The 12068-nt window shown below is 39.7% G+C and overlaps 1 protein-coding gene across 4 annotated transcripts in view; it reads right to left on the bottom strand.

The window, feature by feature from the left end:
• Positions 1-12068, bottom strand: part of LOC108433286 (protein FAM168A-like) — a 28738-nt gene continuing 16670 nt past the window's right edge. For all 4 annotated transcript variants that reach the window (XM_017707752.2, XM_037546924.1, XM_017707753.2 and 1 more), the window contains 3 exons: positions 11255-11426; positions 10657-10791; positions 1-8935 (listed from right to left, as the gene is read on the bottom strand). In XM_017707752.2, coding sequence (XP_017563241.1) covers positions 10676-10791; positions 11255-11426 — 288 coding nt within the window. In that variant the 3' untranslated portion in view covers positions 1-8935; positions 10657-10675. The remainder of the gene's footprint in view (positions 8936-10656; positions 10792-11254; positions 11427-12068) is intronic.

Below are 12068 nucleotides of genomic sequence, written 5' to 3'. Positions count from 1 at the left end.
TTTGTTTCCAAAGATTTTAATAGTTATTGAATGATCTACGTTTTACATGTACAGCAAATATAATACAATTACAACCTTGGTCTTTACCAAGATCACTAACAGATCCTCATTACAACATAAAACAACATAAATGTAACAGAACTTCATTTTCACAAGCCGGATGGGAATTTTTGCCTTTGACGGAAACCTAATCTTTTTTTCGGGGTTACCAAAAACTATTGCGTGATCGTATAACAGACTGAGATGCAGTGAGAAAGAAACACTTGTTGCCTGTCATTTTCAACCCTTGACGCTGATTAGAACCCAAAAGGACATTTCGGAAGACATAATGGGTAGGCCTACGATCAACTCTCCTCTTAGTGCTCGCTGTTAAGTGCCTGTGCAAGAACCACCGACACCTCCGTGGTTTACAGCAGGTAGACAGGGAGCGTTCCAAAGTGATGAGAAACAACGCGCGTCTGCAAATGTGAGCAGATCCCTCGAGTTACACTTGGTTGTATAAGAGATTACGATGGCTCTACTGGGACTGACTGCAACTGAGAGTATTTCTGAAGTGCTGGGTGACAAATGAGAACGATCATTGGTGGTAAACGTCGTCGTTTTCTCAACACAATGAGTTACGATCCGAATTTTATTTCCCAAAAGTCACATATTTAACACCACTTTAACATTTAAAAAGAGAGCATTTAAAGCTAGTCTACCACTCAAAGAATCATTTTCATGGCAATATTAAGTCCCATGATAACGAGGCCATTGCATTTATGGTTTTGTTGCTCCTGACCTGAAAAACGTGTGTATAATTGTGAAAAAAAAGACCCAGACTCACACACTTTGTCCAAGACGCCTGCAAATCTACTTGCTGCTGCTCTTAAGGTGGAATTCCACTGCTCTTCTTCACGTTTCTGCATGATTAAGTGGCTAAGACAAAAGCAAAGTCACCCAGAGTAGTTTGATGTGAAATGCTTCTCTCTAGAGTCAGATTTGCTCACAGTGGTGGTGAATGGAACCAGACGTCTGAAGCGTTTAATGCACCTAGAAGCTTCCATACAAATATGTTTACTTTGTGGTTTTGGTTAATAAATATGGTGCCTGATGCCTGAGACATGTTTTATGACATCTTGGAGAAGATTTCACCTGAAATGTGTTTTGGAAATCCATTCATGGCAGAGAGGTACATGTAAGGCCTTGTGAGGCAACAAACCCAGCGAGTCAGAATGGCTCACAGTGGTGGTGATAGGAACCAGACGTCTGAAGGGTTTAACACCTCTAAAAGCCCCCTCACAGAAAGCTATTACTGATGTTTGATGTCTGAAACATTGTTTTCTGGTAGTTTTGTATTAAAATTGTGGTCTAAAATGTTTTTTTATCCATCAATTTTAACCCATTCAAGGTGGAGGGATACATGAAAGGTGTTCTAAGGCAAAACAGTCCCCCAAAGAAAATGTACTTTTTTCAGGTTTATGACTATTTTACCATCATCAAGATTACAGAGATATAGTAGATTCGTTTTAGGTGGTAAATTAAGTGGCTATATTTGTGTTGTAGTCATCATGACCCCTGGTTCCTATCAGCACCACTGTAAATTCCTCTACAATGAAAGATTTCACATCAAACCGCTCCGAATGACTTCGTTTCCATCTCAAAGACCGGATTATGCAGAAACTTCGGAATCCTCCTTTAACCTACACAGGAGATGTGAAAGCTGAAGGTAGTTTAGCATATTGTATTTCACGATACTTCGAATATATAACAAATATGATACGCCATCGTTAAGAATATTAACGAAGTGAAAATATTTTGAATATTTATTACATGCTTTAAAACCAACTCGATTGATTGTTCTACTGTTAAACCAAACCGATTTAGTATCCCTCTAGTCATTTTCTGTATGGCCTAAAGCTTGAAGTGCTCATCAATGGTCCCTTTTATAACCACTCTGAGTGGTAAAAATTGCCTTGCTGCAGAAACAAATAGTTATATGAATGAAATCAGAACATGAAAGAATATTAAGACGCATGTTTATCTGTGAAAAAAAAAGATGAGCGCAAAAATGATCAGTATTTTTCAAAATAGCATCTAAAGACAAAAACAAAAGTAATTCTCTATGGCAGACCTGGGCAAAACTCACTTCACCGTTATCTGAAATGTTCTCAAGTACTCAAGTCTTTGAGAAAATACATGTATTTGAAAATACATTCTAGTGCTCAAATACTCAAAATACTTAATTTTTTTTCTCTGTATAATATTTGGATATTTACATCACAAATACTTCAAATACATATGTGTAGAACACAGGTCTGCTCCACACGCGTCCCACCTCGACCCGGACCAGCAGAACCGGCCGCGTGCATTGCTACTTGCATTTCGTTACAAATTCTAGCAGGAGAAATGGACGATACGCCTTCGGCGAAGGTGAAAAACATGGTTCTAATGCTGTTTCTGTTGGTTTAGTGACAGAAGGATTCAACCAGTGCATAGCTTTGAACATTTGGCTGAAAAAAAACACAAAGAAAAAGCATCTGGTTCTGACCGAAACGTCCACTGTGGACAATTTGCTTTTGTTTGTGTTTGTGTTTTGTCTGAATTTAAGGAGAATTAGGCCGAACATTAGGTGTACCACTGCGGCTGAACTTAGATAAACAGAACAACCTTCAGAAAATCAGCTGAAGAGTTTTCCAATCTTTAATGTACAGTACAGATTCTGATCAAAGTTGGGACACATCTGATTGAATCATAATCTTAAAGACATTTAGGGTGCTTAGCATTCACACTGACATATTTGAAACCAAAAGACGCAAATGGAAGTCATATGGAGAAAAAGTCACAACTGTTTAGGCAGATTTGTGGCCTTGAGAAGCAGAGCAAAACCTCATTAGCCTCAATTTTGCCATTTTTCAGTTTTTGACATAATAAAAATACCCGTCGCCCTTTACATTGTATGTAAATTTCACGATGAATGGACCAAAAGAAATGGCCCAAAATTACGTAAGTCTGGTTACCTACACTTACAAGTATTTTATTCTCCTGTAAAGTTACTATTTTGGAGATACAACAATTTGAACATTCGTGCCTTACTTAAAAATGTATTCATTGGGTTAAGAAGAAAAATATCAAGTGTTTTTCTCTGAAATAAAATCAAATTTTGCTAAACGTTTCATTAAGTAACCTAAAGGACAGTGGTCAAATTGTTAAAATGTCCAGTTACTTTATTGGGGCCACTCTTTCAGATCCACGCTCTACTCAGGCCTAACTGAGCTGGAAATAATAACCATTTATAAAAATGTATAACTTGGTTTGATGCGATATGGTTGCGTCTCGAAGCATTACTGTTTACTGCAATTGTAAGGAGTTATTTTAGTATGTTAAAAGTTTCCATTTTCAATGCATTAGAACATTCAACATTATAGAAGTATTTTATATTTTAGAATATGTTAACTCCGGTTTCCCCTAAAGGGCCCCTATTGATCAAACATCTCAGATTAATAAAGCTGACAGGGTGTCAGTTGTTGCCTTTTACATAGCACTGTACAGAACCACATGGACAGATGAGGCCTGATCTAAGATCAGTGTTCTTATATTATTAGAACACTGAGATTAACCATATTAAACTGAGTACTGTATTTGCCGTTGTTTGAGATCTGTGCAAATTGAATTCAGAGGCTTGTATTGGATGATATGTTGTATGGTTTCACACTGTTACACTTGGATCATGAGAAGCAGAAAGTGCACCAACTTCTAAGACTGAACTTTAGAGGTGTGGAAAAACATCCCCACGGATTTCTTGAAAGCAGACGAAAAGAATGGAAGCTGTAATAAAGGCGTAGAGTGGACACACTAAACACCGAAAAGTGTTCGATTTCGTTGTTGTACTTTTCAGTTATAGGTTTCCTGCTTATTAGCTGAGATAAAATTGATGTCTAATAACAATTTTGAGTGAAAATGAAATAAATGAAAGGGCGGTCTGACTTTTCGCACTTTAGGGTAGTTAATAATAAGCTTCTATGAGTAGATATGTCCCAACTTTTGACTGGTACCATGAAGAGCTCTGCCAGAGTGAGGCGGAAATCTGATTCTAATTCACTCTCGCGTCCTAATGTTTGGAATACAAGCTGAAGTGAATTTGTAGCTGTGTCTCTTTTGAGGTTTCAAGCCTAACTCTCGAGAAGCCTTGTTTTGTGTTTTATGTCCAATGGCGTTCGGCACGTAACTGCATAAAACCAACAATTAACAGAATACAGAAGATGCACACACAGACCGACACACTGCACAACCCTCCCCAAGACAAACAAACACAATTCTACACTAGCAGGACCACTGTCATTCGAAATATAGCCAGCAAATTCCTTATCACTTTTCAATAAAACACAGACGTAAATCACGTTCATTTTTTATATATGGAAGAATATTGCAATGACATATAATATTTTGCATGAACCTCTTCAGTGTTTTCTTTTTTTTTTCCTGGAAGACTAGAGTACCACAATTGTAATGTACAATAAATGAATTCCTTAACAGATTAAGTACTGTACCAACTACAAGCATAGATTATTACTTTAAAGAGTGCAATATTCCTTACCAAATTATATACTTCCATTATGAGTTGATATTCCTTGAATAATGTAGTTTCTCCCATAAGCAAACCACTCAATTTATTTTATAGTCTATTCCAGTCATTACGCATTATTAAACAGTTTCCATTTCCTCCGTGATGGACTCCTTTAGCCCTGCACTGCCCTATGTGCCCCAAAATTTATGCACGGAAGGACTGAAGTGCTTCGTTCCTCTCTCAGCTGCCTGGCTCGAGCTCATTAGGTGGCACTGAGCCTGAATAACTAGTCATTGGCCAATGGGAGTGTCCGCTATCGGCAGTGGGTCGCCTGATGGGGGCTGCCGTGATTAGAAGTGTGCAAACGATGTGAATTTTATTGCAGGTCTCCGTTTTCTGTGCTGAAATTCAATGTAGTGTCCAAAACTGGTGCTATGATTCTGTTAATCCCTGAAACTGATGATTCACTACTAGGGGTGTAAAAATGCATTTGCTGCATCACTCTGAAGGTAGAGATTCAAATGCATACACTCCGGAATACTCTATGATAAAAATCTTCAAAAAGTGCGCAGTCATGCTTATTTTTGTCCAGAATACAAGTTTACGGCTACTTTCAAGTGTGAAAACCACTACAGTGTAAAGAGCTCCTGTAATCACATTTGCAAATTCAGTGCATTTTTAGACCGAATGGTACCAAAATAATCACATCGAATCAAAACATGGTACAATGAGAGAAATGCAGTAAAGCAATCTAATTAGCCTCTTTACACACTTCCGGAGCCAATGCAGTGGAAATCGTCACAGCAGGAAAAACATTACAGCTGCTTATGAATGAGAATGTAGAGGACTCGCACACTTTCATAGCCTCATTAAAACACACACAATCTAACACACTTATCCTCCTGGGTCACATCCCAACACTTATCGGGCAGAAGGCAGGAAACACCCTGGACAGGTCGCCTGCCCATCTCAGGGCAGACAATGGGGGACCATTTAAGATCAGGACAGACCCAGAAACAATTCAGGATCTCCAGTTCACCTGACTGTATGTCTTTAGACTGTGGAAGGAAACCAGAGCACCTGTAGGACACACACAGACACAGGGGGAACATGCAAACTCCATGCGGAAAGGACCTTGGTCGCCCGGCCGGGGAACTGAACCCAGGCCTTTCTTGCAGTGAGACAACATCACTACACACTGCACCACCCACAACATTTAAAACATTTACCAAGTTTTTCTCCAAATCACATTATTCACAGTGTGAAGCAGTTTTTGTTTTGAGAGTAAATCAAGCTTGACGAGACCCACAAGCCTTTCTTCAAGAATTACTTGCCTGACTACGAAGCTAAGGGTCTCATAAACAAGTTAAATCTGCTAACACTAGCTGTCTAATGAGTACCGGAAAATAGTCAATGTTCTGCAAGTTGTGAGGTTTTGTCATCTTTTGGTTGTGACTTAACCTTACATTTTCATATATTCCCCCTCTTTAAATGTTTCTTTGTGCAGTAAATCGCCAGACTTTAGTCAATGTTCCAGGTAAGCTAACCAACAAGACAATATCACTAACATTAGTGTTTACTACACACAGGTGTCAAAACTACTGACCAACACAACTGCCACACAGAACCCTGCGGCCGGTCAACAGAGTTCACTGGGTTATCTACCTCATAGCAGATAATTAACTAGTCCGTTTCATTTTATTTATACATAAGGTCACATATCCTCTCAGCCATTCACAGCTTTTTACTGCCTTCCTTAAATCTGTATCTCATCCATCCGGCATGCCTTCGATGAATGTAAACCATGTCAAGCTTGCTCCTCTCTAAAAACGGAAACTGCTCCACCAAACAATGTTTTGTAGAAAAATCAGGTAAACGTGAATAAACACTGCCACTGCTGTAATGTTTTCCCTGTTATGACACCTTCCACTGCATCAAATCCAGGCGTGTGAAAAAGGTCTATTACAATTCTTTAGGAAGCGACTCAGTGTATGATGAAATCTCTCGTTTCAACCTTGAAAATCAGTTCAATTATTTTGGTACAATTCAGCGTTTAAACATACACGGAAAGTACAAATGTGATTGGAGGGACTGCCTACAGTGCAGTGGACTATAGAGAATAAAATCAGATGAGAGGTTTACACCCGTAGTAACTACTATAAATAATCTGTAACGAGTAAAAAATGTATAAGTTGAGTAGTTGAGAGTGAGGAATTGAAGCGTGGGCCTACAACCAGACCCTTAGAGTTTAAGGGGTTAATGTATGCTGGTAGCAGTGGTGATTTACAACAGCTGATAAAAGTTCTGCACCAATTCACTCGATCTCAGACCCATCGCTGTCAAACACTATTTCTAGGGTGGCACGATCGGAATTGCCAGTCTGCCAGTTTATTCATTTACACTGGCCAATCCACGTTGCGGCTTTACGATGTAAATAACGTGAGCAGGGTAAGCGCACTCGGCCTGTATTTGCATGCTGCTGCTGCTGCTGCTACACCTGTACCAGACCAAACTTGGGTCAGCGACTCAAACTTGAGTTGCATGTTAAATGACTTGTGATTCAACTCAGACTTGAGATTTACGACTAGGGAAATTTTAGCCTGAGCGAAATAGAAAAAACAAAAACACTGATTAGATCAGGCTAATTTCATCACGGTAAATCAACAGAATCTTAAGTTTCCAACCTCCCGCGACTGACTGTGCGCATCAGTGCGCAGTCATGCTTTCACTACTGCAGCGCTGGTTGCTGCGACGTCCGATTCGATGCATATATATACAGTCTGAAGGATAGAACTGAAGCTTAGCAACTGCTCGCAAGTGTCTAAACAGGTAAACCAGCATGTAGTTAGGACAGCAGATCTCATTCCTTTAAAACTACAATAAACATCAGCTGGATTACCAACTACACAAGCCAGCTACCTAAAGTACAGACTAACCGATAGTTTTAAGTTGGTTTGCCTCTTTCCTGTAAACGATGCACAGCGTTTCTGTTCAGACTGAAGGTTCTTCTATAATGAAAAGCTTGTTATTTGCAGACCTGATAGGATGATAGTTGTGTTTTCACTCTTGTACAATGCAATGTCCGTGGCTAGAAACAAGACTAAACTAAAATTCGCTACTGAAGACTCGAGATTTGACCACCATAGTGATGCATGCCTCACACACTTTATTTGATTCATATCATTTTAATACGGAACTGATCTTTTAATTTAAGACCTTTAAATGCCGGTTTGGTCCAAGAGCAAATAATCTTATATATATTTGACTCTGTCTAACAGAAAGCAATGAAAATGTGCTAGATATGGTTTTAAAGAGGCTAATAAAATCTGGCCACACAAATTGGATGTAAAGAAATCGAAATCGGAATAAAAATTGATGATCGGTGCATCCCTAACTTCCTATTCCTAGTACGAGTTCTGTATGACCTACAGCGCATATGAATAAAGCTTCGATCTGGTCTGCACATTATATTAAGCCTAAACCAAAACTAAATTCCACTGACACTGCCGATTCAATCCCTATGAGTCTGTGTTTAATCTATATTAGAAATCTAACGGTTCACCTTCGAATAGCAGCCTTGCCTTTAGAATAACTGTGCAAGACAGGTTAAGTAATGTGGAGTAGACATAAAATTCCTATGAGGTTTCAAACACATTTCAAGCTAATTTTAGCCTCCCCTAAGCCCCCCAGACCACCGGCGTGCATGGCTGCATAAAACTGAATACTTCAACTTTTCACTGTATGGATGAGGTGTCAACTGTGTGGTGGCCTATGAAGCCGCTTGACCCACTGAAATGTCCACACAACAGTCTAATACAACTGCAGTACTTACACCCAGTGAAATGACAAACTCTGCTAGCAGACCACTGTCAGCTGGAAGACCCTTGTTATATGCTGGGAGAGGAGTTCAACCTTCTTAAAGGTTTCGTAATTATGAAAAGCAGGAAAAAGCACAGCCCTTTTACAAAAGCACTGTGGGGGGAAAAAAAAAGTGACTTACAAAAAATAAAACAAAATAAAAACCCTCTATTCAAATCTAACTGTTAAAAAAAACATGGCAGCGTAAAGAAACGTGTACATTCTGACCGTTAGAAAAAGGACTAGTGTTGCACGGGAGCCAGTGTTAACAGCAGCAAACCAGTCACTGTTGGTCAGTGTAGTGGAGAGTGTTTGTTTTGATTTAAATGCTGGTAGATGTTGGTCAGAGATTCTATTGTAATATTAAAAGAAAACAAACAAATCGAGTGAGCAGCTTTAACGAAATCACCAAGAACACATAAAGTGACCGTTGCTCTTTCAGTATTTGTACTTGCAGAAGGACTCGGTGCCCCAGTGCAGACGGCTGCACCCACGTAAGACTGGAACTGTGAACGATGCTGGACTCCAGATCTACAGCGGCAGGAGAGAAAAAGAAAGGAAGAGATAAAAGAAAACATGAAGAGTTATTCTCTGCTGTGGGTTGTTTAAGTGCTTTTGAATACGACATTGTGGTACAGTCGAGCCTTAAAATATTAAATATCAAACTCTAGATTTAAAAACATATTTTCATGCATATTTATCCACTACATGATTAGTAATGCCTATGGCTGCAAAAAAAATTGAATAAAGGAATAAGCCATGCATTATAGTGATTTTAGCACAGTTAAAGGTGTTGTTAGACACGTATAGTATACTCCTTACCTGAGATAAAATGACTGTAATGCACAGCCTCCTGTGGCTTACTGCTTTTATAAAATGGTTGATATGATAAAATACTATGTGATATGATAAAGTAATTATTAACAATAATTGAGATAAACACCTATCCCGCCTAAAACCGTAGCTCCTTCAGAGCGTGACAGCACCAACCTAACCATATTGTATGTCCCTTATCCCACGCTGGGCTAAATCTCAAATGGCTCCCTGCTTTCCTGCACTACAAAGGAATAAGAACACTGGCTCTTGCACTCAAACAGTGCATAAGAGCACAATGACAAGTGGTCATCTGAGAGTCAGACACATCCATACTGGACAAACGATGCATTATTTGGATGTAAAAGTTAGACTATCAAAACTTTCAAAGCCATTAGAGACTCAGCCTGCTACTTAATGCAGATCTGACTAAAACATGGACATCTGAAGCATGGAAGACATTCAACTGACATATCCAGTGAATCATATAGTAAGTACTTGAATTCAAAGCCTGTGATTTTAATGGAGGAGCCTGTTTGCTGTCTTCTGGGGGCAGTCATGGGCTGGAGGTTAGGTTACCAGCCTCATGACCGGAAGGTCGCCGGTTCGATCCCCAGAGCTGACAGCACATGACTGAGGAGTCCTTGAGCAAGACACCTAACCCCCAACTGCTCCCCGGGTGCTGCGGATTGGCCTGCCCCCTGCTCCGGGCAAGTGTGCACACTGCCCCCGTGTGTGTGTGTATTCACTAGTGTGTATGTGGTGTTTCACTTCACGGATGGCTTAAATTTACTTTTGTTAAATATATATATGTTGAAACACTTTTTGTCCTAAAAGTGGTTTAAAAGCTTTAAGTACTGATATGCAAACAAGGGGAGAAATGCATGGCCCTTAGTTTTATTCCTAAAATACAATTTTTGTAAGTTGCTCCTTCAGTTTTGCAGAACAAATGGCACAATCAAAACAGCTCCATTTATTTTTTGTATTTTATTTTTACCCCAAGGTCCACTTGTGCCATTTGTTTGGGTTTTTGCACCAAAAACAGCAGTAAACGAGTACTTAATTTGTATGATATGTATTATCTTTCTATGATAATAAGCCTTAGTATGTAATAAGGAATTACCAGGAATTTTAAGGGGTCCACAATGTTTACATGCTATCAAACCCCTACTCTTAAAATATTGTTTTCAATGATACAGGCCCTTTAATATGTTAAGTTACTGCAAACCAACAAAGAAACTAAGCTCATTTTCTAACAAAAACAGAGAAAAGCTAGTCCCCAAATGTTGATAAGCATCAATCTGCCTCACAAACTGCAACAAAAAGCATTTTGGCAGATTATGAGCTGCTATGACCCGTCACTTCACTTCCCTCCATGTCTGTCCTAACAGAGAGTTCAGCTTACTTTAACATCACTCCAGAGAGGAAGACCCACTCACATGCAGTGGCCTGGCAGCTCTACCAGTGCGGAGGCACGTAGCTGTAGCCGGGCGTCCCTTGCGGCCTGTACGTTGGCACGGTAACTGGGTGGGTGCCGATGTGTTGTGTGTGCTGCGGCGTGGTCAGCAGAGGCCCTGAGAACACGAGAACACACACATGCATAAAAAGTGCTGATTACACAGATAATGCATCTCTGGCAATCGCAAATCGTCAGACTATTAAGGAATTATTAGGCTGCATATAAACGTAGCTACTGCGTCACGGTCTCAGAAACCACATAAACAAGTCTATTTGAGATTTCGTTTCGCAGTTTGAAGCAGGTGTGAGATGACTTAGGCATGCATGGTGCTAACTGGGAGGTATAAGATTCTGTTACTTGTTAGCTACAGTACAAGTAACCTTCAGACTTCGAACATGACTTGGCTGCTCGACTACATTAGGGACAAGAGGAAAACTGTAAGTTATCAAAATGGGATTAATACGTGCACCTCAGAGCACAACAAAGGCATTATAAGCGTTCTAGCTGCTGGGCCGATTTCATGCATGAGTAGAAGTTGCACTAGGCTGAAGCCCTTTTGGCTGGAGGTGTGACAGTACCTGCAGACATGGCCATAGTGGAGCCGGTGAGCATGCCCATCGCCACGCTGTTGGGGCGAGCGGCGGACACTGGAGCTGGGTAAATGGCCGAAGGCAGGCTGTTGGGCTGCACCACTGTGGTATGATGGATTACGTGTGGCTGCGCAAACATCGGCTGTGAGTAGTAAGCACCCTACACAGACAGAAAATTGGATTGAGAGAGAGGGAGAGAGAGAGAGAGAGAGAACAAAAATAGGAACCTGTATAAAGAAACCCATAAAATTGACCTGTACCAAATAAAATCTTGTGACCGTTTCAATGCTGGGTGTAGTGAACTTGTAGAATAAAATGCTATACATAGCAATGCTATGTTAAGAATCAGCCAATAATAAGAACTAATACAAATAGCATCTGCTAGGTATTACATACTTTTGCAAAGCTATGGAAAAACTATACTACTGTTCTATTAAATGATGAATTATGCTTAATCTGACTAGGGAGCTAAAAAAGTTTAAAAAAAAAAGATGCACTGTAATTTCAGGTTAACCGTTATATTTGATCAGGTTTATGACATTTAAATTTTTCGGATTTTCTTTTTTTTACATCATTTATAGTACAGATATACAAATATCAGAGACTGGTCTTTAGCTTCTACAGATCCAAGTAATTCCAATTCCACAGTGAGTGAAACCTTACTCCCCATCTCAGATGTTTAGTTTCAGTGTTCTAGAGCAAATATTTTTCTGTTTTCTTTTTCAGTGAGGGCTTCTTGACAGCTACGCATCCTTTCAGATCCATAGTTCCTTCTCACAGACGAAAGCTTTATTCTGCTTAT

Source organism: Pygocentrus nattereri, chromosome 18 (assembly GCF_015220715.1).
Source record: "Pygocentrus nattereri isolate fPygNat1 chromosome 18, fPygNat1.pri, whole genome shotgun sequence".
Lineage (NCBI taxonomy): Eukaryota > Metazoa > Chordata > Actinopteri > Characiformes > Serrasalmidae > Pygocentrus > Pygocentrus nattereri.
The sequence above is the reverse complement of the archived record's forward strand: the minus strand, read 5'-3'. Positions and strand labels throughout refer to the sequence as shown.